At 37.9% G+C, this 27763-nt stretch overlaps 4 protein-coding genes across 4 annotated transcripts in view; 3 read left to right on the top strand and 1 right to left on the bottom strand.

Annotated features, from left to right (window-relative positions):
• LOC134654170 (protein dissatisfaction) overlaps positions 1-2060 on the top strand; it is a 29852-nt gene extending 27792 nt beyond the window's left edge. The window contains exon 11 of the mRNA XM_063509620.1: positions 1950-2060. Coding sequence (XP_063365690.1) covers positions 1950-2022 — 73 coding nt within the window. The 3' untranslated portion in view covers positions 2023-2060. The remainder of the gene's footprint in view (positions 1-1949) is intronic.
• Positions 2061-5331: 3271 nt separating this feature from the next.
• Positions 5332-8802, bottom strand: LOC134650033 (cysteine and histidine-rich domain-containing protein morgana). The gene is made up of 6 exons (XM_063504858.1): positions 8615-8802; positions 8381-8517; positions 7844-8046; positions 7241-7457; positions 6246-6440; positions 5332-5773 (listed from the first exon to the last, which is right to left on the bottom strand). The coding sequence occupies exons 1-6, from the start codon at positions 8691-8693 to the stop codon at positions 5549-5551; spliced, it is 1056 nt and encodes a 351-aa protein (XP_063360928.1). The 5' UTR covers positions 8694-8802; the 3' UTR covers positions 5332-5548.
• Positions 8803-10418: 1616 nt separating this feature from the next.
• LOC134653656 (uncharacterized) lies at positions 10419-11158 on the top strand. Its single transcript, XM_063509050.1, has one exon. The coding sequence runs from the start codon at positions 10486-10488 to the stop codon at positions 11119-11121; it is 636 nt and encodes a 211-aa protein (XP_063365120.1). The 5' UTR covers positions 10419-10485; the 3' UTR covers positions 11122-11158.
• Positions 11159-13359: 2201 nt separating this feature from the next.
• Positions 13360-27763, top strand: part of LOC134650095 (WD repeat and FYVE domain-containing protein 3) — a 55416-nt gene continuing 41012 nt past the window's right edge. Inside the window, exons 1-13 of the mRNA XM_063504929.1 lie at positions 13360-13636; positions 13732-13977; positions 14721-14879; positions 15118-15310; positions 15872-15936; positions 20240-20361; positions 22241-22442; positions 22647-22966; positions 23061-23437; positions 23652-23821; positions 24162-24329; positions 24558-24703; positions 24880-25036. Of these exons, the coding sequence (XP_063360999.1) occupies positions 13436-13636; positions 13732-13977; positions 14721-14879; positions 15118-15310; positions 15872-15936; positions 20240-20361; positions 22241-22442; positions 22647-22966; positions 23061-23437; positions 23652-23821; positions 24162-24329; positions 24558-24703; positions 24880-25036 (2526 nt within the window). The 5' untranslated portion in view covers positions 13360-13435. The remainder of the gene's footprint in view (positions 13637-13731; positions 13978-14720; positions 14880-15117; positions 15311-15871; positions 15937-20239; positions 20362-22240; positions 22443-22646; positions 22967-23060; positions 23438-23651; positions 23822-24161; positions 24330-24557; positions 24704-24879; positions 25037-27763) is intronic.

The following is a 27763-nucleotide window of genomic DNA, read 5'->3' as shown; positions in this document are numbered from 1 at the left end:
AATTTAACAAATATTTTTAATTCAAGAAGTAGCAAAAATGGAGGGTACGGGCGGGAAAAGATTGAATGAAATTTAAAAAAAAACATGTCTATGGTTCACTTATTTGCATAGATGGTAGTATTTCTATAGATGTGGCCTACCGCGTGCCCCGTAAGGGATAGACATAGATGACGTCACAAACCCGAGATACCATATAGTTAAAAATTACCCCAATATTATCAAATATTGGGGTAATTCTAATCACGTTCGCGAGTTGTTCGCCTACGTAAGACGCAGCGATAAATAAAATATCAATGGGCCAATTTTTTTTATTTTTTATTTAGTAAACAAACAGCCTTTTACAAATAAGTCTTACAAAAATGACTAAAAATAGGCCTAGTTTCATACGTTACTAAGTTGACTATTACAATGAAAAGTAAATAGGTTACTTAATTATAAATTACCCGTAGGTATAGTTGTGAGTACAACACGCAAATAAAGTAAGAAAACAGTGCAAAATATTTACTTGAAACAATTTTTCAATTACTAGTAAACAAAATATGATGAACTTTGTTCTTGAAAACGGACAAACTGAACAAAAATGTCTATATCATTAAGCGATTCATTATACATATTACAAGTACGCATAAAGAAAGAATTTTTAGCATACTGTGTGCCACAGGAAGAAATAGAAAAGGTAGGTTTTCGTAATATGCTTTGAGCATACTTATTCGGCAGTTTTGCGTCGGTGCCCAGTTTCTCCTTCCGGTTGCTAAAATCCATTTAGCACGCGTGCCTGCATCTTGTGGAAATCTGGAGGTAATAAACGAAATATTCATTTTGTAATCTGTCACTCTTATTGCAAAATTAAGAATTAGTGCCTGCAGCATATCAATTAGATTCTCTGAGTCGTGGCAAAACCCCCTATAACGTTAGAAAGAATCCGTAATGCTTAAATAAATATAATTTACATTCTAATTTAAACACAGTTCAATTTTATTGTTCGTATATGTCCAGTTCTGTAGCAAAATTATTTATAAAAATGTTATCAAAATAGAAAATACCCGAATTTTGGGGTAATTGTATGCATCACGGGCTGGTATCCCTCGAATAATAGCAATGCGACTAAATTGAATACACGTTATTAAAAGGGTGACGGCTTACTGTCAATATGCGTACGTAATTTGGTCGGTTAATTTATCAGAAAATATTAATAGGTTAATTTTTTTACCCGAGTTATTATTTACTGTAAATGCTTTTTCTACTCAGATTTTAATTGATATAGATTGTAGGATGCTGTTACTAAGCATGATAATGTGATCGAAGTATCTGTATTTACCTGTGAAATGTTACGCTGTCCTGTTATTGCCGGCAGTCACTTGTACAGCGCAAAACTGAGCAATTCACCATATTTGTTGAATTGTTAAGTACCTACTACATGCACACGAAACACTGATTTCAATATTTTTCCTGATAATCTTTGCACTGTTCATATGTTTCACACCAATTTGACGTTTACGCATTGTTTGTATCCCACCATATACTACGGTGGGGAATAAAAAAATATGAGACTGTGACAAAGACAAACAATAATAGCGCTTTCTCTGCTACTTCTAGTGAAAGATACATAAGACTATCCCGTTCTGTCAGTTATCCCCACCACTCATGCCATGCCCTCGCTTATTTGTCAGCGATGACATTTAAAATAAGGTTGGCAACACTGTATTTCATTCAATATTTTTTAAGTGGTCATTACACGATATCGTAAAATCGCCAAAAAGATACTGCGTGTATGCACAAATTCTTTTTTGGGGAATAGACTAAAGACTTGTCTTGACAACTATAAGGTAGGGTTTTAAAGGTGTGTGCACGACATTTTAAATGACAAATAAAAGTACGGGAGTAGAAAAAGGTACATAACGTTATACTACTTCTAGTTTGGTTTGTTTAAGATCAGTTTGTTTCTCCAGGATGCAGCCAGCGCCAGCACCGGCCTTCGGGCCGCCGCACCCTCCTCCAACTGAACATTGCGCCTCTCCTTAGATTTGAAGACAACAAACAGACTCTTCAGAATCATTCAGTGCGCGACACAGTGCCACGTCGTAGGCTCGTAGCATGAATTGTGGCGCGCACGCGCAGCTTTCTACGAGTATCATCAGTAATAGAAAACTTGGAGGCTTATTCAGGGGGCCGATTCTAGTTTAACAATCTACTTCTAGTAGATAACAAAGATATTACTATCTGATTAGACCTCAAGGACGTATCATAATGAGATCAAAACAATAAAAAAAAATCAATTGACTGCCATGTCGCACGAATATATACTTATGAGAGTTATGAGGGCGAGCAAGCTACACCGCGATTAATATCAAAACAATATAATATTTTAAAATCCGAATTCGCCTCCCTGACGCGCATGCAAGTCATAAGTACACGCTGCAATTATTAAGCATTCATTGTAGAAATTGAAATTTCATTCTGTTGAGAGAAGGCGTAGGAAATGCAATGATAACGGAAACAAAAACAGCTGAATTGTATTGTATATAAAGATAGGTTTCTTGGTGTTTGTTATTTGAAATTTTGAGATTATTAGGAAACTTAGCATAGTACTGTAACATAACATAAAATCCACCAATATAAATACACAGTTGGTACAGTACCTCGATATTACAGGAAACATATGACTATGTTTTATCGACTCACTGTAATACCTACATTTAACACGTTTATAAGTTCCCACTACTTAAAATAATTATAATTAAAAAAATGTCTAGAGGTACCTAAAATTTTAATAATTTGTCTAACATATCATGTACCCTATACCTCCGAGTTTTTGCATTGCATTTAATAGTCATTTGTCTAGTTAAAAGATCTAGTCAATGTATTTCTAGTCATTAAAAAAGAACTACATATGTTAATCGTGTTATGTACATATATAATATTTATTAAGATCTACACATAGTTTTAAACGTAACCTAATAAATAACTATTGATTACATACCTACTATGGATAACCTTTAAAGATACTTGGTGTAAATAAAAGTTGAAAACATAAAATTGTACATAAATCATTCAAACGTTGAAGTTTTATTAATTTCTCCTCCCATCAAACATGTAATAAATTAATTTGTCCACATGTAGTAACTTAGTAAGTGCACATGGAATAAATTAATATCTGGGGGATCGAACATTAACCCAGAGATAAGACCTAGCTAGATCGATTTTTCGATATAGAAAAATTTCATCGAAATCGTTAGATTAGAACCGTTTCCGAGATTTTCCGAGATAGCCTGTAGTTGTAAATTGAAAGTGTGCCTGGTCGCACACGCACGGAATTTTCATTCGTTTTCCGTACGGAATGACAGATGGGAACGGAACGTCGCTCTACAAATGCATGGATAATTTCGTGCGGCCAGGGTAAAATTAATAGTAGTTTGTGTTACAAGGGATCAAATTTCCGTCAAGGGCGTACATTGAATCCTGAATGAAGCTGAGCGTAATGAGGGATTCAAGTGTTAACGCCCAAGACGAAATAATTTTGATACCGTGTGACACATACTGCTTTTCACATCAACTATTAGGAAAATAAAAAAATCTTAGTGTAAGGCCTGAGTGGACGCTCAAAGCGGAGCGTTCGGCGGGGCGTGCAGCGTGGCGTCGGGCGCACAAGTAATTTGAGCAGCGTGCACTAAGGCCGCTCCTATACGCTTGCATTTGTTTAACATGCACGCCGCACGCTCCGCCCCGCTGCACGCCCAACTCGAGCGTCCACTCAGGCCTTACACTTAGTGTTGACACAATCTGATGCTTAAACAGATTATTTAAGCTAAAAAAATGAAAAAATAGTGTGCTAGAACAGAAAACTGTTACTTTGATACCTCCCCTAGCAGGGAGGACAAGTGCCACTTTGATCCCTCCTAGCAGGGAAGAAAAAGCTCTTTTCCGAATAGGTGGTGTGAAAACTGTTTTTTTTTTACATTCGACTTTACTTATAGGGATTAACCCTTTGACCGCCGTTGGCATGTATACAAGACAACGATAGAACGATACACTGGCGCCGCTGTCTTGTATACAAGACAAAAATTCAACCGCTCGGTAAATGTGGAAAAAATATCAATTATATTTTTTTTACACTCATGTTAATGTTTTAGGTCCTTGTTTAAAAAAAAATTGCATTTATTGCAGCTATAGAAATCCATTCTTTTATAATAAGGCTCTCAAAAAAATTGCTCCAGATTTCAACCTTTTTCTTGTTCCTCGTCGCCGTTGTCCTGTATACAAGACAGCTAGGGATGGGAATGTTAACTCGATATGAGAATATTCAAAATAAATATCAAATCGCAAATCTGGTTTTATTTAAGCATTTGAACACTTGTTAAATGCCAATTGGTGGTAACTAGTAACTAGAATACGTAAAACGAGACGAGAGAGACAGGCATTAACTATAGCTGAAGTTCAGGGAGCTTCTTCAGCTGTTGATAGTAGAGTCTGACAAGTAAATCTGTCCTTGTGGTTTATTTGGAGAACAATTAAGATTCATTTTAAGATGATAGTGTAGTGGGGAGTGATACCCTGCAGTGACCGCTTCGCACAGGAATGGTACAGGCGGACGCTAGGACTATATAGTCAGTGTCGCCTAACTATGCGAGTGTTATATATTTGAAATTGACGAAAAATTGTCATGGTAGGGAGGATGTAATACGGGAACTGAGAAGCTCATCTAAGGAACATGTCGAATGTGAAACATGCATTCCCGAACATTTCCGATCCCCACCCTTTTCCAATATTATTGTTCTTCACTCATTGACAATTCAATTAACCCACGTGCAATTTTCCCCAATGCAGTTCCGGTACTTACATTTATATTGTCGACACACGATGCGCGGCTCTAACGTTACCCTTATAAAGTTTACGTACCGACAAGCGCTTACGCCGTTGACCTAGAGACTATTATTACTTAATCCGCGCGGAAACAGTCCTTGTCGGTCTGCACTGCGGACAGTCCATGCGCGCCGTTGTCTTGTATAAACGACTTCTTGTACAGCCTAGTGCGGTGATATTACGTCATGAATCGATATTGTTTAGTGGTTGTTTTTAATGATAAAGACCTTTATTTTTAACATTGTCGTGTGTAAAAAATATGTTAATTTTTGGCATTTTCGAAATAAATTAAAGTTGGATAAGAACAAAGCCAAATTGAGAAGATTTTTACCATAAATTGTAAATATCGATATCACTATTTGCAATCACTAAACTTTTTATTAGTTGTTTACTTAAAATTTGCTCTGGCGTGTGAGTGAGCGTCTTTGCGGACTAGGTCCGGCGGCCAAAAGGTTAAATAAATAAACAGTGAGTTATTCGAAGGATTTATTGTAGATAGTTCTTACAAAAGTAACATTAGATACAAAATACATATTATCCAATCATAGTAGTCCCATCGGCATTACTCAACATTTAGTTAGTATTTTTCACAAAAATCAGAGGGAGTCTGACAAGCACAATGTTCACCTTTCACGAATAAAATGTAAACACGCAATTAATCGCGCCAACAATCAATCGGGAAGGTATTTTATTCAGTCATATTTACTTGTCCAATAGACCGTATAGCTTCTACAGTAGACAGGTCAACAGAATCGTCTTCAATAGGTTTTTGTTCCTGTGGTTTGGGTTCCTCCTTCTTTTGTTCTGATCTAGGGAAGTCCAGTTTTGCCCAGGCCCCAGGTTCTGCTTTCTTCAGCTTGATTTCGACTTTTGAAGGCAGCATTGATGCAATACTGTTTTCAATGCTTATCACCTGCAAAATATTATGCATTTTTTATAATACCACAAGGAGTTTACAGACTTTTTTATATTGGGTAAGTTAAAAAACACTAGAATGCCAGATAGAAGCTTTTATTTCCTAAATGAAAATTGACTTCTACCACAGAGACGCACATTCAGCTTCTCAACATTTTATTTTTGTTATTAACTAGTAATTTTACAATAGTTTATAATATATGAAGTTTCAAGGTCACTAAGGTGTAGGACGTAGGTAATAACAAAAATGATAAACAATAATTATACTTGCTTAAAAATATATCGGGGTTTTTGGTGCGGAAATGATTTCGTGTATTTATAACTTTGTTTATTTGTAAAATAATTTGATGTATGAATTAAAAATGTTATAATAGTATGGGTTTTTACAGTTTTTGCCTATTTTTGGCTGTGTACACATTCCCAGATCAAAAACCCCGATTTATGGATATAAATAATAATACAATACTTACACCACGAAGTTCAAGGTCCAATTCAAAAACGGCATCTCCCTCCTCTCTAAATACCAATTTGGTGTTCAACCTGATGGGGTTCAGCTTGACGTAGCTCAGGGTGGGGTCGTACTTCTTAGCGTACACGCTGACGATCACGTAGTCGGGCGTCTGGTGCCAGTCCCAGCGACATTTCACTGTGCCTGCAGCAGGGCCCTGCAACAGATTACAAATTACAATGTAAATAGGAAGCAAAAAAATATATTTTACTGGCTTTTTCCCGCAACTGCGCGGAATCAGTAACGGCAGCTAGAGTAAGTATAGCGCCTGGATAAAGTCATAGAGAAATAAGTATGACAAGAGTGCTCACTCCATACATCAGTTCAGACTATTAATTTCAGTGTCTACATCTAGCATCGAGTAGCGGAACTATCAGTACTGCTACTTGACAATAGATGTAGCACCGACCGGAAAGTCTTATCTCAACAGCATAAGACTTTCCGGTCGGTGGCGACATCTATTGTCAAGTAGCAGTACTGATAGTTCCGCTACTCGATGCTAGATGCTAATAGTCTTTTTGGTACTAAAACTGATGTATGGAGTGAGCACTCTATGTATTTTTTTCTCTATGGTAATAGCAATGATATATTTGAGCATAATTGCTCACATCAATTATCAGGCAACTCATTAATTTTCTCTTTTCACCCTCTTTAGGGATGACTTCCGACGTAAAAACTATCCTATGCCCTTCCCTGGGACTCAAACTATCTCTATACCAAATTACAACAAATACAAATTTATATTATTTTATTCATATTGTACCTACCCATATTTCATCTGTGTATGGTGTGAAATAAAGAGTAACTGTAGAATCAGCTAATTGTTAAATAAAAATGTTAATTGATTAATGATTATCATTTCAACTAAAAATAATATTCTATGTCCCACAAATGGTAACAAAAGTTTGTAATTATAATTATGTACATTAATGGAGTTTTCAAAATATAGGCACTTACTTCTTTAGTCCATTTATGAGAGCCTGTAGTGCACCCCGGCTGACTTAGGAAGACATTGAAGTCAGTTGTCCTCTTCTGACAACAAGACCAAAACTTCAGCCCCTCATGGAATATGGGACAACCTGGATGATAAGTGCATATTGTGTCGTTTGTCTGAGGACCATCATATGATGTAGAACAGCCACCATTCTTACAACTTGTACCAATGGTCACATTTCTGCAATTATATTGGTATTTAAATTTGATATAATGTTATCATAAGAATCTAACTGGTAAAATATCTTTCAGTTCCTAATGGTTTAAGGCACACAAGGGAAATAGCAGAGCCTTGATTATCTAAGCACATAAAATATATGCATGTTTTGTTTCACAACATGTTTGGATTACCTATATATTTTTTTATTTTATCAGCTGGGCTAGCTCAAGATTGGCACAACAGCATCTCGCGCCGAGATATAATACCCGATTATATATTATAGAGACTCTAGAGGACTTTGTGAATAAAGAATATCATCTTGAATATTAAAACTCCATAGAAACCTACAAGTCTCGATAAGCCAATAATTTACACTTTTAGATTTATTACTCTAAAGAAATAGTTACCCGTCATCAACTGCAGCAGCTGGTTTTTCTGAATTCTGGACAAGCTGTTTGAGTGAATCAGCAATACGGGCTTCAAGTGCTACCATAGGAGTGTCAAAAGGAGGCCGAGTCAGTTGCGGCCCAACTATTGGGGCTCGAACTTCTATCACATCCTTTTTCTCAAGCTCTTTATCAAGAACTTTCTTTTCTGGTTCTGGCGGTTTCTGTAATTTGAGAAAGAATAAATTGACAAGAGTAGGTTAAGTTAACTTGATAAAAATCAGTATTTTATGTAAATAAAGCAGAGATTAAATAACAAAATAAATAAATAAATCATAAATCTAACCCTAAATTAGCCTGAGGAATTGTTCCCATAACACTGACCGCGTTCCCCTTCTGCACAGTGAGGCTGAGTTTTTGGGCAAAGAATGTGCCAGCTCATAGGTCACCAGACACCCAGACTAGTTTGGTAGAAATTTCTTTTACTAGGTTTTTGGTGTCTGACGACCAAGGACCTTGATAAAGGGCTAAACGTGCAATCTTAAAAAAAATACTAACCACATTCGAGTGCTTCGATAGAGTGCAACCTTTTATATTGAGGAATTCAGTGAAGTCCACACTCTTTTTGTTGCAGCATGACCATCCTTTATAGGCGTCGTGGAACACGGGAACTCCCGGATGATGCTGACATTCATCTATAGTTATACATATTGTCGATTAGCAGGTATGTCAAATAAAATTAATAAGGAAACTATAAAGGGAACACAAGGGAAATTTCTGGAATTTTCTTACCTTTGTCATTTTGATTTGTGTCAAATTGTTTGCCACAACCACGGTTGTAGCATGGGACTAACTTTTCATTTTCAGGCATTTTCGACGTTGCTTTTTCAACAGAAGATGTTTATATCGAAGAATATTGGAACAATTATCGCAATGCGACCGAAATACTGAAAGTCCGCACATGAAACGAAACTTCAAGTGAAGTGACAATGACGACAGCAACAGAATGACAGTGACAGAACATGGACATATAGCTGGTCAAGCAGATCTTATCAGTAGAGAAAGACGGCAAATTTAAAAAATGTAAACGCGAAGGGATATCTTGGAGGATATAATCAAACGGAGACGCCATGTCTGTAATTTTCTGTACAAAACAGTCTGCCGATTTTTGCGGGGGAGGGGAACGTCAAATGTATGCGTAACGTAAAAATAGCCATGTCAGATAAACGTCAGTCCATACATTGTGTATGACCGTTGGCCGCCTATTTTTGACAGAGGGGAAAGCCTGTTAATGGCTACTCCGTTTAGTTGTATCCTCCAAGAGGGATATCGTCCCATAGAAAATTTGGATTTCGCGCCTTTTTCTACTGACAAGATCTGCTTGACCAGCTATACATATTATATAAATTATCTATGGACAGGACAATCAACGTGCACGCGCCATACGAGCACGACATATATTTAAAGGCCCCAGTACACAATGGGCCGTCGCCGGCCACTCCAAGGGACGCATTTATGCGTTAGAGGGAGCAAGTGATATTGCTATCTCATTCTACCGCATGGCTGCGTCCCTTGGAGTGGCCGGCGATGGCCCATTGTGTACTGGGGCCTTAAGGAAGAAAGGACGAGACGACATGTAACGAAAAATATTAGTGGAAGTCGACTCCCTTGTATCCATATTTTAAAGGGGTATATTTTTAGGGTTCCGTAGCCAAATGGCAAAAAACGGAACCCTTATAGATTCGTCATGTCTGTCTGTCTGTCCGTCTGTCCGTCTGTCCGTCCGTATGTCACAGCCACTTTTCTCCGAAACTATAAGAACTATACTGTTGAAACTTGGTAAGTAGATGTATTCTGTGAACCGCATTAAGATTTTCACACAAAAATAGAAAAAAAACAATAAATTTTTGGGGTTCCCCATACTTCGAACTGAAACTAAAAAAAATTTTTTTCATCAAACCCATACGTGTGGGGTATCTATGGATAGGTCTTCAAAAATGATATTGAGGTTTCTAATATCATTTTTTTCTAAACTGAATAGTTTGCGCGAGAGACACTTCCAAAGTGATAAAATGTGTGTCCCCCCCCCCTGTAACTTCTAAAATAAGAGAATGATAAAACTAAAAAAAATATATGATGTACACTACCATGTAAACTTCCACCGAAAATTGGTTTGAACGAGATCTAGTAAGTAGTTTTTTTTTTATACGTCATAAATCGCCTAAATACGGAACCCTTCATGGGCGAGTCCGACTCGCACTTGGCCGCTTTTTTTATTTTGCATGAACAAAAATAAATTTTACTGTCCGACAAGAAATTGTAGAAATTAAAAAGTGGCAACATTATAGTGCCGTCCCTTTCAAATAAATTCAAGAAAACGAGACGACAATACAATGTTGCCATTTTTTAATTTCTACAATTTCTTGTTGGACTATAGATTGGGCTTTAATAGTGGCTTTAATGGAAATGGAAATTTAATGCACTTAGCTAGACTTGAAAACGTAACCCATAAACAAGTGTTTCCGGTTAGTTTATTGTCATTTTTGACATTTTTGTTCGTGTTTATTTATTTTTTATTTTCTGTAGATTCGGCAAACATAATTGCTGATGTTGTTTCTTCTTCAAAAGATAAATGTGGTAAATGAACACGATCCGAAAACAAAATGACACCTTTGTTGAAGATAAGCAAGTCTATATTCATCTTTATTGCACTTACTTTTGCTTCTAAATGGGCTTACCTATATTACTATAACAAGGAAAAGAAAATAGCGCTAAAAGAAATTCACGAAGTTTTGATGTTTTCTCATGGACTCGGAGAGCTACAAAGAAGTAAATATTCAAGATGCGTCGTTACCCAGAGCATGGACCGACTGTTATCTTTTGTAAACTCCCCAAGATACACATTGGACATATGTATGTACGTTTTGACTAATCTGGATTTAGCCCAGACAGTGTTAAAGCAGCATTTGAAAGGAGTCAAAGTCCGTGTAATAGTTGACGCTGACATGGCGTATGCTTCTGGTTCTCACATAAGAAAATTGGAGAAACAAGGTATTCCTGTTAGGTGGATGAAATCAACAAACCTTATGCACCATAAGTTCTCATTGGTAGACGCGTCGAGCGAAGACGCAGCTATTGTGCCGGTGGTGATAATGGGATCTCTCAACTGGACCAATCAAGCTTTGAGTGGCAACTGGGAAGATGTTACAGTCACTTCACAAAGGGAAATTGTTGACAAATACAGACTGGAGTTTGAACGTCTTTGGGTTCTATTTAAACCAATAGTAGATAAGTATTAATGTCCCATGCACAAACACATTGCTAGTAATGTGGAATTGTATTGCTGGCAGAATATTTGGCAGAATATGAAATATTCTGCCATATTTTAATAACTGAATATTATTCAATTATAAAAAAATATATAGAAAATGTTAATTCAACAAAAAATAGATCCATACCGCCAGTTTAACACTCAACTTGTTGAGTGACTATCCTCTCACAATTATTCCATTCTGTAGCCTAATGTCTACTGGAAACATGCATAACCCTCAACACCAAATCCTCCATGTATCCTATGCCCCCACTCCTCTAGCATCGAGGCATGAAAACCCACTCACTTCTGCAGCTTAATCCTCAAAGCTTGCACTCTGACTAGGTTATGATTCTGTTTCTTATTAAGTACTACAAGTACTAAATTAGTTATAAGTAAACAATATGTGTTCAATGGGCATTTAATGTGAATTAAAGTGATCATTTCTAAAAGGTGATCAATGAAACTCAACATATAAGTATATTATCTATTAAAATAATTGTAGGGTAATGTTATAAAATATTATTGTGATGATTAGTTTCCTATAAGGTCTGTTGTGATTGAAGGAAATCTATTATTTTTACTGTTGTACTTTTGTAAGTTGTGCCTATGTACATCAAGTCAACAAAGTAGTGTAGTAAATTTTGTAAGTGCATTTACATACATACATTTATCACCTGAGCTTGCTTATGTGATAATGCTGATTAACATAGGGCAGAGGGCATTTACATTAAGCTCACCATGCCCTGCTATTACAGAACACATAACCTTATTGTGTATTCCGAGCCTTGTATATGACACAGTAAGATTGTGAACCCGTAAGTTTTTAATCTAACGTAGGTTAGGTTAGATTATAATCTCCCTAGTCAGTTTATAATGTAACTAGCGAGATTATAATATGACGAGTGTTTACAATTTTACAGTGACATATCTATAGTTCATCAAATTCAAATGTGTCTCATTTCAAACATAGACAGAGATAATCACTAGAGATAATTACTATCATTGTCTTACACTAGTACTAGCACCCAAAAGAAAAGGAAAAGTAAAGTTTTTTTGTCCTTATTTACTGACAATTTGGTTTGTCCAACTATATGAATGTGCTTATTATGATGTTCTGACCCCTGGTAGACTGTTCAATTGATTACTTAATATTATTAGGCGGCAAATTTGAAAAATGTAGGCGCGAAGGGATATCGTCCATAGAAAATTTTAATTTCGCGCCTTTTTTTACTGACAAGATTTGGTTGACCAGCTATAGTTACCTTTTTTATTGTGATTCTTCTCTTATATTATGTCACAATGGTTAGCTAATGTAATGTAAGTATAAATTGAAATATGTATGAGAGAGACTGGCTATAATGTCAGCAAAATGTATGTATTTTGGGGTCGACAGGTGAACCTGTGTTTGTTTTTTTGGATAGTACCCACAAAGAGTAGTATAATATATATATGAGTACCCATCACTGGTATCTACTACCTGTACTGTATCTGGCATGATACTGGTTCTTGTAAATTTTCTGAGGAAGTTATTTGTCTATCAGAGAAACATTTAAAAGCAAGAATAAAGTAAAGTTCTTACATTGAAATAAAAATGTTTTTATAGTTCATTACCCCTCAGTGTTATTTTTAATATAAATAATTTATCGGTCTCGTACAGAGAGTTATTTTACCTTGCATGTGTTGGTACCGAATACATTTTAATAATGAGGGTAGAAATCATGAACATGAGATTTGAAGAGATGGTGCGGACTGAGGGGCATCTTTCTCTGTCACTCTATTTGCGCTTTTGTTGGAGTAAAAGAGAAAAATTGCAGGGAGTATCACTGCAAAGCCCCCTCCACACTCATGCGCGAAGCCATGAACGCGAGTGTGGAGTCGATTGGTCACAAGCATTTTATAAATTATATATGGCAACTATTTCACCTCGTAAATAAGCTGTCAGTTTCAAGCTGCAATTTTTTATTCTCCGGGCAACACTACCTATTTGAGTGATAAAAATTGATAGATTTCTGTCTGTTTTCTGTTGTGAGTGGGCGTACGGAAGGCGCATTTATTTAGGTTTTATTTAAGATTCACGAAAAATAATGTAATATCTTTTTAAAGGAAAAACAGGATTTTTATAGATTAAATCAGTTATGTAGGTGGAAGTGCCGAGAATACCTAGTGAATAAAAAAATGATTTACCATCAGACCAAAATTTTCAGACGATTTGTGTCTTTATTGATAACAATGAAGTGAATGCGTATTTTTTCGAATAAGAGGATAACTTAAATTTTGTGGAAAAATTAAGTGCCAGAAATATGAATCTGATGCGCAAATTACGCGGTGCTGCGGGCTCTACGTCTTCGGAGCCCGCGGAGTCTGCCAGCGCGTCGTCACATCTTCAGCTGGGCCTCATGCACCTCAAGAAGCTGTTTGCGGAGTACACTCACCCAGCGCAGCCTCTAACAGATGCTGAAAAAGATGATAAACTGTACAATATGCTACCTCTATTTTGCAAGGTAAGTGCATTAAACAAAAGAAATATATAATATATATCATTTAAATGAGGAATGTGTTTAAGAATCTAAAATATATAACATGTTTAAAAATACAGGTATTTGGTACCAGTCCCTCAAGTGAGATGAATGAAAAGTTTTGGGACATTTTATCATTTTGCCAGCAAGTGTCCAAACTTATGGTATCAGAGATTAGGAAAAGAGCTAGCAACCAAAGCACAGAGGCAGCGAGTTGTGCCATAGCAAAGTTCCTTGAAATTGAGAATTCCGAGGAATCCAGCAATGGCTGGATGTTGCTATCCACTTTAAATCTTCTAGCAGCGGGAGACCAATCATTGATACAGGTAACCCATGTTTATTGAAGTTTTTTTATGTAACATCAGGTATCTAAAGCATGTTAAATGTTAATGTTGTGGTTGTAGGATATGTACACAATTATAAATAAATGAAAAAGAAAATTTTCTGTTTGATACCATTGTTGTAACAACAAGGTTATAGTTTTGTTTAGATAACTTAATTTTTTATTTTATTTTATTTTATTTTTTATTACATACATGGAAAACCAACAGCTATAAATATTTCTAAAAGCTATAATAGATTTACAGAGCCAATTACAGGTTCTCACTTATAAAAATTAAGTAGGCATACAAAGAACAAATATAATTACAAATCAGTTACACACAAGTATCAACAGCACAAGCCAAGGTTACTGTGTACAGCAAGCTGCAAAACTGCATAGATACATTAGGAATGGAACTTATTCATAAAGTGGTCATGCACTTCCACCGCCGACTGTACAAAACTTCACGAAAAAACCGAAATACAAAAATAAAAAATATAGAAAAAAAATAATAATGATAATACAAGTGTACCTATGTAGTACTCGTATAACTTCAGTAAGCCGAGCCCGAACCTGCGGTAGAAGTATCACCCATAATAGTTTTGTATAGGAATCGCAATTCCTACACAAAATAACTCCTCTTGTAAGTCATTGGCAGTGAAAGTGTTTTAAAACCTAACACTAAAATCAATAATGAATTAAGCATAGAGGATTTACATCTATTAGAAACTTTGGTTTTATTTCTAGGTCATGACTACAGCTGCTATTCCTTCAACATTAGTCAAATGTTTATACCTATTTTTTGATCTTCCTGAAATACCTGAATCAGAGGCTGATGTTCAAGATGGTGTTAGTGATTTTACTCCAAGAGAAAGACGAATATTGTTGCAGAAGATATTTGTTCAGGTAATTTATTATGTAACATTCAAAATCAGCAATGTATCTTAATTTATTTAATATTGTAAAGAAAATGGTATTAGTCCATAAAAAACTTTTGCTAAATTCTCTAAATTTGTATGTTACTTGGACTGACTTACAAAAGTAAATTTTTATTATAATTTTGTATCATACTTATTTATTTCTCAGTTACTTTAGAGATCTTATTCAGGTTTCCCCTAATTAATATTGTCCTGGTTATATGCAGGTCCTTGTGCGACTATGCAGTCATCCATTTCCATGTGAAGAGTTGGCAAGGAAAGATGATCTGAGCCTACTGTTCTCTGCCATAACATCATGGTGTGCCCCTCACAATAATATGTGGCGAAAGTCTGCGGCAGAAGTACTGATGACATTATCTAGGCATGGATTAACACAATCTGTTGTGCAGTACATACATAGTAAGTTATGTTACCTTTTACTTAATATGAATACAATTGTGAACAATAACAAATTTGCTAAAGTCAAAATTCCACTTTTTCCTTCATTCTTGGGTTCAAAGAGTATTTCATTGACAATATAAGGATACATTGCTTGGGTTAAAATGCTCATTTTTGGCTAATGTGATGTTAAAGGCAGCAATCAATAAAATATATTTATACATTGCCTATTCTTTAAAAACTCAGATGCATAGTTTATCAAGACTCTTTAACACAGTGGAAAAGGTTGACATGGTCATATAGTAGTCACTGTAGTCAGTATAGTAAGCATTGCTGGTTTTATCATCCGCAAAACAATGAATAATTAAGTGTTGTGTGTAATTAGGTCAATAATATATTATAACTGTGAACATGAATGGTAAAAGTTTCTGTATCACAGCTGGCATGTGTGGATCCATTCTATTATTCTCAAAAAACTGCTGTACCTCTTTATTTCAGGCTGAGTCATTAATCATCCTTATGTTCACAGCTATGTGTTATAAAAATGAATAATTGAGTTTAACAACACTGTTTCTGTTACAGATAAAGGTTGTGTAGCACTATGTATAGAAAACATGCAGAAAATACCAGAGCTAACTCCATTGGAGGTAATGTCACTCACCAGTAATATGTTAGCTGACAGTAGGGGTCATACATTAATTACGTTACACATTTAGGGGGTGGGAAGGAGTCAAGACAATGTGACATGTTGTGACAACTTTGTGACGTCACTTTAACTTCACCTTTAAACGAATATTCTTTTGTTTTTTTAATTCGTTGTACAGTGTAATTTCGCCATGTCTGTCTGTCTGTCCGTCCGCAGCTTTGCTCCGTGGCCGTTAGTGTTAGAAAGCTGCCATTCGGCATGGATATATAAATCAATGACGTCGACAAACTGCTAAAATAAAAACAAGATGTTTTTCGAATACTTCCCCTACACGTAAATGAAATTTTTTTTTTCGCTGTTATGTTACTCCACAGTCAGTGTGTGAGGTCGCTGGGAAGGTATTTAAAACGAATACCGGTTAATTTTTAACAATCATTTTTTTGATAAAGGAAAATATTTTCGGAAACAAGGTGGGGGAGCAGGGAGAGGGGTAAAAAAATCATGAAATTTGTCCACAGTCAGTGTGTGAGGTCGCTGGGAAGGTATTTAAAACGAATACCGGTTAATTTTTACACGACTGCCCAAAAAAAGGAGTGTATTGTTTTCAGCGTTCATGTTTGTGGGTATGTAAGTTTCTTTGTTCCACCCTAGCAGCTAAATGCCTGGACCGTTTTAGATGTATGATATATCATTAGAATCCTTACATCATCCCGGGTGACATAGGCTATATGACGTCATTATAAAAACAATATGGCGGACTAAATACGCCATATTGCGCAACTTTAAGAAAAAAATATCTTGCAAACCCATCGAGTAGGGCATCAAAATGAAGCGCTTTGAAAGACGATCAATAATATATATACAATATGAGGGTTTCAGTCTAATTTCGAGAAAGTAAGAATTCACAAAATATGTTAAGAAAAGCTAATCTCATAAAACCAAGCCAATATGTTCTAAATTGCGCTAAGGGAATAGAAAAATGTAAATAAGTTCTTTGTAAAGAGTCTGAGATTGTAGAGTCCGTCTTCAGATATAACTGTGCACCGACTTTGACGGAACAAAGTGTGAAAGTGTCAGACCGAAGGCCGAGCTCCACGTAGGGATGACGGCCCGGAGCGTACGACAGATGTGCGTTTCCTGCAACATCCCCAAGTATTCAAATTGCAAAGGTCGAAAGCCGAGCTCCGCGTAGGGTTGAAGGCCCAAGCATCAGAAATAATTCCCGGGAATTCCCGGTTCTCGCCATACAAACTCAGTACCGGGAGCAATCCCTAGTCAGACAGGTGCACGGTTTTTGCAGTTTCCCCAAGTATCTTAATTGCGAAGGCCGAAAGCCGAGCTTCGCGTAGGGCCGAAGGCCCGGAGCGTAAGAAAGGTGCATGCTTTCTGTAGCTTTCCCAAGTTCCTTAATTGCGAAGGCTGAAGGCCGAGCTTCGCGTAGGGCCGAAGGCCCGGAGCGTAAGAAAGGTGAACGCTCTCTGCAGCTTCCCCAAGTATCTTAATTGCGAAGGCCGAAGGCCAAGCTTCGCGTAGGGCCGAAGGCCCGGAGCGTAAGAAAGGTGCATATTTTCTGCAGCTTCCCCAATTTAAGTTTCTTAATTGCGAAGGCCGAAGGCCGAGCTTCGCGTAGGGCCGAAGGCCCAGAGCGTAAGAAAGGTGCACGCTCGCTGCAGCTTCCCTAAGTATCTTAATTGCGAAGGCCGAAGGCCGTGCTTCGCGTAAGGCCGAAGGCCCGGAGCGTCAGAAAGGTGCACGGTTTTTGCAGTTTCCCCAAGTATCTTAATTGCGAAGGCCGAAAGCCGAGCTTCGCGTAGGGCCGAAGGCCCGGAGCGTAAGAAAGGTGAACGCTCTCTGCAGCTTCCCCAAGTATCTTAATTGCAAAGGCCGAAGGCCGAGCTTCGTGTAGGGCCGAAGGCCCGCCCGGAGCGTAAGAAAGGTGCACGTTTTCTGCAGCTTCCCCAATTTAAGTTTCTTAATTGCGAAGGCCGAAGGCCGAGCTTCGCGTAGGGCCGAAGGCCCGGAGCGTAAGAAAGGTGCACGCTCTCTGCAGCTTCCCCAAGTATCTTAATTGCGAAAGCCGAAGGCCGAGCTTCGCGTAAGGCCGAAGGCCCGGAGCGTCAGAAAGGTGCACGGTTTTTGCAGTTTCCCCAAGTATCTTAATTGCGAAGGCCGAAAGCCGAGCTTCGCGTAGGGCCGAAGGCCCGGAGCGTAAGAAAGGTGCACGCTTTCTGTAGCTTTCCCAAGTTTCTTAATTGCGAAGGCCGAAGGCCGAGCTTCGCGTAGGGCCGAAGGCCCGGAGCCTAAGAAAGGTGAACGCTCTCTGCAGCTTCCCCAAGTTCTTAATTGCGAAGGCCGAAGGCCGAGCTTCGCGTAGGGCCGAAGGCCCGGAGCGTAAGAAAGGTGCACGCTTTCTGCAGCTTCCCCAATTTTCTAAATTGCGAAGGCCGAAGGCCGAGCTTCGCGTAGGGCCGAAGGCCCGGAGCGTAAGAAAGGTTCACGGTCTTTGCAGCTTCCCCAATTTTCTAAATTGCGAAGGCCGAAGGCCGAGCTTCGCGTAGGGCCGAAGGCCCGGAGCGTAAGAAAGGTTCACGGTCTTTGCAGCTTCCCCAAGTATCTTAATTGCCAAGGCCGAAGGCCCGGAGCGTAAAAAAGGTGCACGCTTTCTGTAGCTTCCCCAAGTTTCTTAATCGCAAAGGCCGAGGGCCGAGCTTCGCGTAGGGCCGAAGGGCCGGAACGTAAGAAAGGTGCATGCTTTCTGTAGCTTTCCCAAGTATGTTCATTGCGAAGGTCGAAGGCCGAGCTTCGCGTAGGGCCGAAGGCCGAGCTTCGCGTAGGGCCGAAGGCCCGGAGCGTAAGAAAGGTGCACGCTCTCTGCAGCTTCCCCAAGTATCTTAATTGCGAAGGCCGAAAGCCAACTAATAGGAAATACATAAGTATTTGCAGAGATATTAAGCCATAGCACTTTTCAATACGTCTGGTTTTTGGGTCCGACCTATTTACGTTTTTAAGCATGTTTTATGCTAACATATCAAAGTTCAACATGATGAAAGCTCCTTGGAGCAACTAAATTGCCTTAAATCATAAAAAATGTGGTTGGTTTGTATGGTCACTAAAATGTATAAAATAAAATAAATTAATTAAAAATTAAAAAACACGACTGCAGTTTAAAAGCGAACTGAAAAGCTAAAAATAATGTTTAGTTATGTTAGCTACTCAACTTAATAAATGTAAAATATAATATAAGTGTTCAGTCAGGGTCATAAACAGCAAACGGAAAAGTTTAGGCTCATTTAGGATAGTGACTGTACCTGATATTTTATTTCGATTGCAGTCGGGGACCTGTGAATGTGGGAACATTTCAATATATCAAGGTCCCCGACTGCAATCGAAATAAAATATACAGTACAGTCACTCTCCTAAATGAGCCTAAACTTTTCCGTTTGCTGTTTATGACCCTGACTGAACACTTATATTATATTTTACATTTATTAAGTTGAGTAGCTAACATAACTAAACATTATTTTTAGCTTTTCAGTTCGCTTTTAAACTGCAGTCGTGTTTTTTAATTTTTAATTAATTTATTTTATTAACAATCATTTTTTTGATAAAGGAAAATATTTTCGGAAACAAGGTGGGGGAGCAGGGAAAGGGGTAAAAAAATCATGAAATTTGTGTGACGTAATTTACGGGTGGCCCCGTACGACAGAGAGGCTATATTTGTGGGCTTAACAACGCGTAACTTTAGTACTGTCAGCGAAATTGTTAACTCACCAGTGGTGGACCTTACGTGCTTGCAATAAGGTTTACAAATTTGCAGTTAACAGTGTGGGCGGTGGTACATGACATGATGACAGTGAGTGCAAAGGTTGATTAGACCCATGTCACTGTTCTTTTTTAATTTATCCTTTAGTTGATAATAATAGATGTTGATAACGCAGTAAAGGAATCTCGTTAGGTGCTTACGTCGGCTATCATTGGATTTGCATTAGAGGAATGTTGATGATGGTGTAAACCTACCGAAAAAAGGCATCTTTTCTCTGGATTTAACACAGTTAATTACATATATTTTTGGTCGAATAGAATTCAGTGGCTTTATTTTTTACTTTAGGTAATAGGAGCCCAAACACATGAGTGTCTCTCATGTTAATCTGAATCAAAAGGGCTCACTACTATTGTTTCAACACCAAAGTTAATACACAGATATTTATACAGTTTTAACTCCAACTGCCTCATACCATATATATGTTTATCTAGTAATCAATTAATTACTTTTACGACGAATTTTATCATTTTTACTGTTTCAGGTAGTTGAAATGTTCGTTGCAGTATTTTGCTTTCTTAAGGATTCAAGTGATGTTAGTCAATTATTATTGGACGACTTTCGTTCATGTCAAGGATATTTATTTCTGTCGGAATTTCTTCTTAAGTGAGTAAACTTATTTACTACATTTATTTCATGTAAATTAGTGCATGTGCACGTGTTTAGATCTAATAGTTTGTTTTGTATCACAATGTTTTGTTTTATTTCTTTGAGTTATTTTTTATCACAGGCATGAGAGAGATGGGGTACCCGATTATTTGACGTCAGGGTAAGCACCATTTACTGTTTTTAGTCATACTTATTCAATTTGTGTTAGTAGGTAAGTATCAATTATTCCACTGTAAACCATTATAATGACTTCACTTTAACACATTCAGTGCCGAAAACCCGACTATCGGGTATTTTATGATTTCGTTCCCAGGCCGGACGACCCGATAGTCGGGATCGTGGTACTACACCTTTATATGAAGAAATCTTTGTGGCCTGGCGCGGATGTCTTGTTTGGCTGGGTGGCAATAAATGTGTTAAGATGTCAAAATTTCTGTGTACATATTTCATTTGGCATAACATGGCTCGCCTGGTTTCACCAACAGAATTAACGAATTTGAAGTAACTCGAATCATGTCAATTCTATGATCATGGCACAATAAAATTCTCCAAAGTCGGAGAAATATTAATATTCTATAAGTATTTCTGCGCAATTTAATGCTTTATATTTAAGTGCTGATAGCGTTTGACCCATAAATGCAACTGTTATTAGTTTCGTTTCTTAAAATTTCGCTTGTGTCGAATCATAACTGGCCCTTTCCATATTAGAGACATTTAATATGAACAGCTAAATCAGTTTTAGATCTTAGGTACTGGCTTTAAGGTAGTAAATATTAGGTAGATACAAAATTTAGTTATTAGTTATTTGTAGTAAGTAAGATACCTAAGTTATACCCAGTTATTAGTATGTGACTGTGTAAGTGTTTAATGCACATTCGTATTACGTCATCTGTATTGCATTGCTATGCAAACAGATGGCCACATTAACTGACATTACCTTAATACATGATAATGATGCGAGCAGATATTGATATCTAACTTTGTACCTACCTACATAATGTATCGTTAAATAGAACCCGTTGATAAATGCTTTGTGTTGTTATGATAAGTAAACAATTAAATCCATATATTCAATAGCTATTTCTTTGGCTGCCTATTGCATGGACTTGTTAATGAAACACATTATTATGTGTATGATGTTTGTCGGGAAACTAAGCGTAAAATACTTTCTCCTTGCGTCGCTTAAAATGCTTTCTTCCTGTGTCGCATAAATATCAGGTAGCAAATCGCGAAAAACGGTCATCCTGGCTAAAATGAACTCATGGCCTGAGAGTGGTTGGGTTCGAGAGATCGTAAGCACAAGAGATAGCTATCATTACATACTTATTTACAAAACTTATATGGGTAGATCAACTATTTCTTGTTGTTATTCTGTCCGGTCAGCAAAGAGACAATAGTAGCATAATTTGTTAGAAGACATTGTACACCACCTTCTGACACGCTTGGTAGACGACCCTCAATGGAAAGGGTTTATAAGTATCGCAAAAAAGCGTGTTTGGTGAATTTAAATGCCTAAAAATCTGGTGTTAAAGAGTGACCCAGGAGAACGTAACCATGGCAACGAGTGAAAAGAAAAAGTTGATTCTACGGCGTTATTAATAAACGTCTGTTAAGTTAATCAGCTGATCGTCGTTTGTCCCTCTCTAGGTATGGCATAACGACAGATAGGGACAAATGACGATCATCAACTGATTAAGTTAGCAGCCGTTTATGAATAACGCCATTAGTTACGTCACTGGACGCATGATTCGCGTCCTATAGTGTCCATGGCCATATAGAGGCTTTATACAATATTTATTATATTTATTATTTACATAAATTTCTGTGAAGAAATTAATCGAAATTGTGTTAATACGCATTTGTAACAAACTTATAGGTTAGAAGAGGAGCGCGTGAGCGGATCAGAGGCGCGCGCGGCGCTGCGCAACCTCGTGCTGATGATATCGTCGCTGTGCGCGTGCGGCTTCTCGGAGCTGCGGCCCACGCGCGCCAACACCGAGCTGTTCCAGCTGCAGGGGTTCGTGCTGCCACAGCCCACCACGCCAGGCCAGGCCGTCAGGAACGTGCAGGCCTTCCAGGTGCGTACTCTCCCAACGCGGTCACTTGGACATTGTTTTAAATTAAAAAAAGATCGGCACTCATACCGCGGGACAAAACGACAATAATTCTGCTGTCTTTATTGTTCTGATGTTATATTATTTATGCACATGTCCCACAATCGCGATTAAATCAACCCAACGATCGAAATTAATACTATATTTATCGCTTTAATTAAATTTCAGGTCCTGCAATCGGTGTTCATAAAGTCAAACTCCGCTGCATTATGCTGCACTATACTAGATGCCATATCGAGCGTATACCACGCGGACAATGCAAACTATTTCATATTAGAGAACCAAAACACTTTAAGTCAATTTTCCGAAAGGATTCACCTGAAGAACGCTGAGATTCAAGAAAAGTTCTTTGAGCTTTTGGAGTTTATCGTTTTCCAGTTAAATTTTGTTCCCTGCAAGGAACTGATATCACTTTCTTTACTATTAAAAGCGAATAAATCGAGAAGCTGTAGCATATTGTGCATGAAAACACTACTTAACATCTTAAAGTAAGTACTTACTTCATGTTACTTGTTTATATTTACTTTTAAATTTACGAACATGATAACATTGCAAATTTTCACACTTGCTCGTTGTTTGCAGGCATAATATGATTTTTAAAGATGTATACAGGGAAGTAGGCATGTTAGAAGTGTTTGTTACATGCCTCTCTCGCTACGCCGTATTTTTGAAAGACAAACAGATCGCTGAAGAGGAGAAATTAAAGAAAGAATCTGATCCTGCTTCTAGTGAGCCGATTGCTCCAGAAAGGAGGAAACGGTTGTCTATAAGACAGGATTCATTGATAAAAGACCCTAACATTGATATAGAAGAGGAAGAATTGGGTACTTTACTTATGGAAGGATTGACTGCGTTATTGAATGGGAACACGAACAATTGTAACGTATTTAGGGACTGCGGCGGTGCGAAGTGCGTCCACGGTATGGTGGTTCATGAATCTTGTAGGAGTAAGGCTTTGGGTAAGTTTAGTAAAACGTTAAAACATTACTTAAATAAATGTTTAATCAGCTGTTTAAATGAGGCATATACATAATTTGTAAGACATCTACAAGACTGACATAAGTGACGTTATAAAACACAGTACCGCATACAAAAAAAAATCTAAAATTGACAGCCATCCATTGCAGAGTTACATATCTGATCTGAGTATTTTATGATGGTTTGCCTGTCCAGGTGTCGTAAGAGAACTGATAGTGAGTGGTTCAGGCGAAGAAGACATGTCAGCATTGCTCTGCGGCATGCATGCGGCGCCCAACGACGCGCTACGACTCAAGCTGCATATCCTGAAGGCCTTGCTGGCGTGTCTCAGGGATTCACACAGGACTAGGACGATATTTAGAAAGGTAATGTTACGTTGGGTATTGGTTAATTTGGTAATTCAACATAGGCTAAGATAATATCACTATGTGGTTAAACATGGCACAGTATATCTGTGTCGAAGTGTGTTTGTATTTAGTTTGTATGCACTACTATTAGTAGTAATTCAAGAAGAGTTCCACCATTCATCTTCTGGCTCCATCATCAAATCAGCTCGATCAAAGTTGAAATCAACTTGCAAATATTACCTTGTTACCTAGTTAGTTACAAATGAAGTTAACATAAGTGTGTCAAACTAAAAAAATCTCAATAGGTGAATAGAGTTTCAGCAGTACATCTATCAATGTTAAATATTTTTAACTTCAGGTGAGCGGCTTTGTGTACGTGACGAGCGTATTGGCGTCGCTCGAAGGCAAACTGCGCGGGGATACTCTCATGGACCGGGATATGCTGCAGTTGATACATATCGTTTTCTACACTGTGAGCACGGCTATGCGCTTCGAGCCGGCGAACGCTAAGTTTTTTCATCACGAAGTAAGAACTTTTGAACTATTTTTTTTTATAATATTTAAAACTTTCGCGTTTTGAACACATATTAACTCACATTTATAGACGGGTCTAAATGTGAGTTAATATTTTTTTTTATTCTAGAAATTGATTAAGTTTTTGGCTAACCAAACCTTTCAAAGAAATAAGTCACCATACTCACCATTACGTAAACATGTATGAGAAATATCATTCATTATCCTTATTTTGTTGTAGGTTTGTATGACAACACTTACCGATACTATTCGACTGCTGGGTTGTTTTACCAAAGACACCGAACTTATGAACGACGTTGAAGCCGGCGACACGCAATTGTACGAAGTGTTCCACGAGTTATTTACTGGGAACATATTGGATATGACGTAAGTTATTGCTTCCCTACGTGATAATCCTCTTTCCACCCAGGTACTCATTGCATCGCACGATTAAGTAACTAAGGCGGATTTAGATTTATCTAACTTTAATTGTTTGCTCTATGATTTTCGTTATAAAATGCGCTAAAAGATACCTTGTAAAATGCTAAATTGTTTTCTTACAGTTTCCCTGAAAATGTCCCCGTGGTATTTATTCACGCGTGCATAGTATTGCGACTCCTGTACGACGTCGCCCTAGACTCGTTCGACAAACCCACCTTTTGCGGCTCGCTCAACGTTAAATCGCCCAGTTTAACGAGACAAAGTTCTGCCATTAATGAGGTTAGTGTCGTTAGATTTAGTTCTAAATTAAGTGGTATACATTTTTAATAGTATTTTATGTAGCAAAAGGGGTCAAAAAAGCGATCGGGGCGAGTAACAATATGAACCGAGGTCAAAATGTCTACTTTTTAGGGTTCCGTAGCCAAATGGCAAAAAACGGAACCCAGAGGCGTATTTACAAATTTGGCGCCCCGGGCCATTTTGATTTGCCGCCCCCCTTCATCAGTGACGATAAAGTATTTTATTTAGGATAAAACCTGCAACAAGTACCTTTGGGGTGTGAAATAAAAATAACGAAACATTTACCATTTACTCACATAGGCATTTATATTTTTTTCATATGTACAAATTGGTTGACAAAATCATCAATGACGCTGTCGTAATTTAAAACGTTCGTCAGCTCAGCTTCTATATTAAGAAGAGCTAAGCTATTCAGGCGCTCTTCGCTGATGGGCCCGGCCACATGTCAGCGGTGCGACGCCGCCGCCGCCGCGCGGCGCCGCAAACCGCTCTGCGGCGTCGCCCGCCGCACCGCAAAATTTAGCGGTGCCGCCCGGCGGCGCCGCGGTGCCGCCGAGCGGCGTGCGTCGCCGCGTGCGATGCCGCGCTGCATAGTAAAGAATAAAAATTCGACTACCAGTTGTATGATCAGACATGAATCCCTTCATACGTGTTCTGCTCTTGCTGTTGTCGAGGTGATATTTTGCTTAAAAGTTCTTCAAAACACGGCACAGACATTCGAAAATAGTTATAAAATTTATTTTCAGTCATCTTCAACGCCTCGTATTTTATTTTGAAATGATTTCCATCTTCATTCATTATACGAAGATATGAGTTCACCCAATTTTTTCTTTTTAATTGTTTTTTTATTTCTGCGCCTTCTTAACAACAGCAAGAGCAGAACACGTGTGATAGCGCTGGCGGTACACCGAGAAATTCAGTAAAGAGCGTACTCCCATCTTAAAGGCCGGCAACGCGCTTGCAACCCTTCTGGTGTTGCGAGTGTCCATGGGCGGCGGTAATCGCTTACCATCAGGTGATCCGTCTGCTCGTTTGCCTCCTATATCATAAAAAAAATGCTGCAAATGATGTTAAAGGTATGAAAATCGGTACGATTGATCTTTAGGACATTTGAAACAATTTGACCCGAAGCACCAACAAATAAAAAAAGGAGATGAGGACTTCATCTTTTTTTGTATGGAATTAAAAAAAAAATGTTTAGAAACATATCGTTTGTGCTATTAATCGAAAGGACTTTCTGAGCCGATTCTAAAAATATATCATATCATTATATTTCAGTCATTTTTTTTAATTATAATAAAAATAGTTTTCAAAACATACCAATAAGTTTGGGCTTCTCCAGATACAATACCGTTCAATTTTTTTTGTAAAATATACCTCAAATTATACCTAATATGAGTATATTAAAAAAAAAAACTAATTGTAAATATTTTCAAAATTGCTTTATTAGAATTAGATATGAGGATATTAGGTATAATTTGAGGTATATTTTACAAAAAAAAAATAACGTTATTGTATCTGGAGAAGCTCAAACTTGGTATGCCTTGAAAATTAGTTTTATTATAATAAAAAAAAAATTACTCAAATGTAATGTGATATATTTTTGGAATCGGCTCAGAAATACCTTTCGTGTAATACCACACACGATAGGTTTCTAAACAATTTTTTTTATTCTATACAAAAAAAGATGACGTTATAACTCCCCTCCTATTTTTTTTTTTATTTGTTGGTGCTTCGGGTCAAATTGTTTCAAATGTCCTAAAGATCAATCGTACCGATTTTCATACCTTTAACACTATTTGCAGCGTTTTTGGCGAACCGCTATCGCTATGAAGGGCTATGTCTGATCAAACAACTGGTAGTCGAATTTAATTTTTTATGTACTATGCAGCGCGGCATCGCACGTGTCGCCGCACGCCGCTCGGCGGCACCGCGTGCGGCGCCGCAGCGCGGCACCACTAAATTTTGCGGTGCGGCGGACGACGCCTTAGAGCGTTTTGCGGCGCCGCAGATTTCTGCGGTGCCACCCGGGCGGCGGCGGCAGCGTCGCACCGCTGACATGTGGCCGGGCCCTGGAACGTAGATAATTTTTTATTCTTTTGAGTGCAGAAAATGATCGTTCTGCACTGCAATTAGTCACTGCGGTGCAAAGAAAAATGCACAATGATGATATTTCTACATACCTATGCGAATGCTTCTTTAAGGCCCTTATTTTTATGAGTAAGCTTAGTTGCCTTATTAAGCTCATTTTATTTTCGTAGGCGGTCAGAAAATGTTTTAATAAAACACATTCGTCTTGTAGGTCTACCGCGAGATCTAACGGGTATACTGTTTGAAGGTTTACGGCACTCCTTACTTCTGCCTCAGACATTGTGTCTAATTTACCTAAGAAGACAAAATTGGCCGTCACTACGTCGTATTGACGTTTTGCGCTTCCTCAACTCGGCTAACAACTGATGAAACTGATCACGCCGTACTAATACTTCTTGAACGAAAATGTTGCTTAATTTAGGTACTTGTTGGTAGATATTTTAAGCAATTGGTGGGGTTTGAAGCGTTCGTTTGTTTATTAATTTAAATGTCAATTAAAATATAATAAAAAATATAGCTAAGTTTGATTATATAAGGCATAAGGCGCCCAGAAAAAGCCGCGAGGGGGCGGCTTCGCCGCCCCCCCGCGGCCTGCCGCCCCGGGCCATGGCCCCC

Source organism: Cydia amplana, chromosome 1, assembly GCF_948474715.1.
Source record: "Cydia amplana chromosome 1, ilCydAmpl1.1, whole genome shotgun sequence".
Classification (NCBI taxonomy): domain Eukaryota; kingdom Metazoa; phylum Arthropoda; class Insecta; order Lepidoptera; family Tortricidae; genus Cydia; species Cydia amplana.
This window is presented reverse-complemented; position numbering and strand designations above follow the sequence as displayed.

Excerpts from the sequence above, each read along its gene's own strand:
- LOC134650033 (XM_063504858.1), bottom strand. The coding sequence starts at position 8,693 with ATGCCTGAAAATGAAAAGTTAGTCCCATGCTACAACCGTGGTTGTGGC. Across the intron at positions 7,458-7,843 it reads GCTGCTGCAGTTGATGACGG|AAATGTGACCATTGGTACAA; the intron begins GTAACTATTTCT and ends ATATAATTGCAG. Across the intron at positions 5,774-6,245 it reads TGGACCTTGAACTTCGTGGT|GTGATAAGCATTGAAAACAG; the intron begins GTAAGTATTGTA and ends AATATTTTGCAG.
- LOC134653656 (XM_063509050.1), top strand. The coding sequence starts at position 10,486 with ATGACACCTTTGTTGAAGATAAGCAAGTCTATATTCATCTTTATTGCA.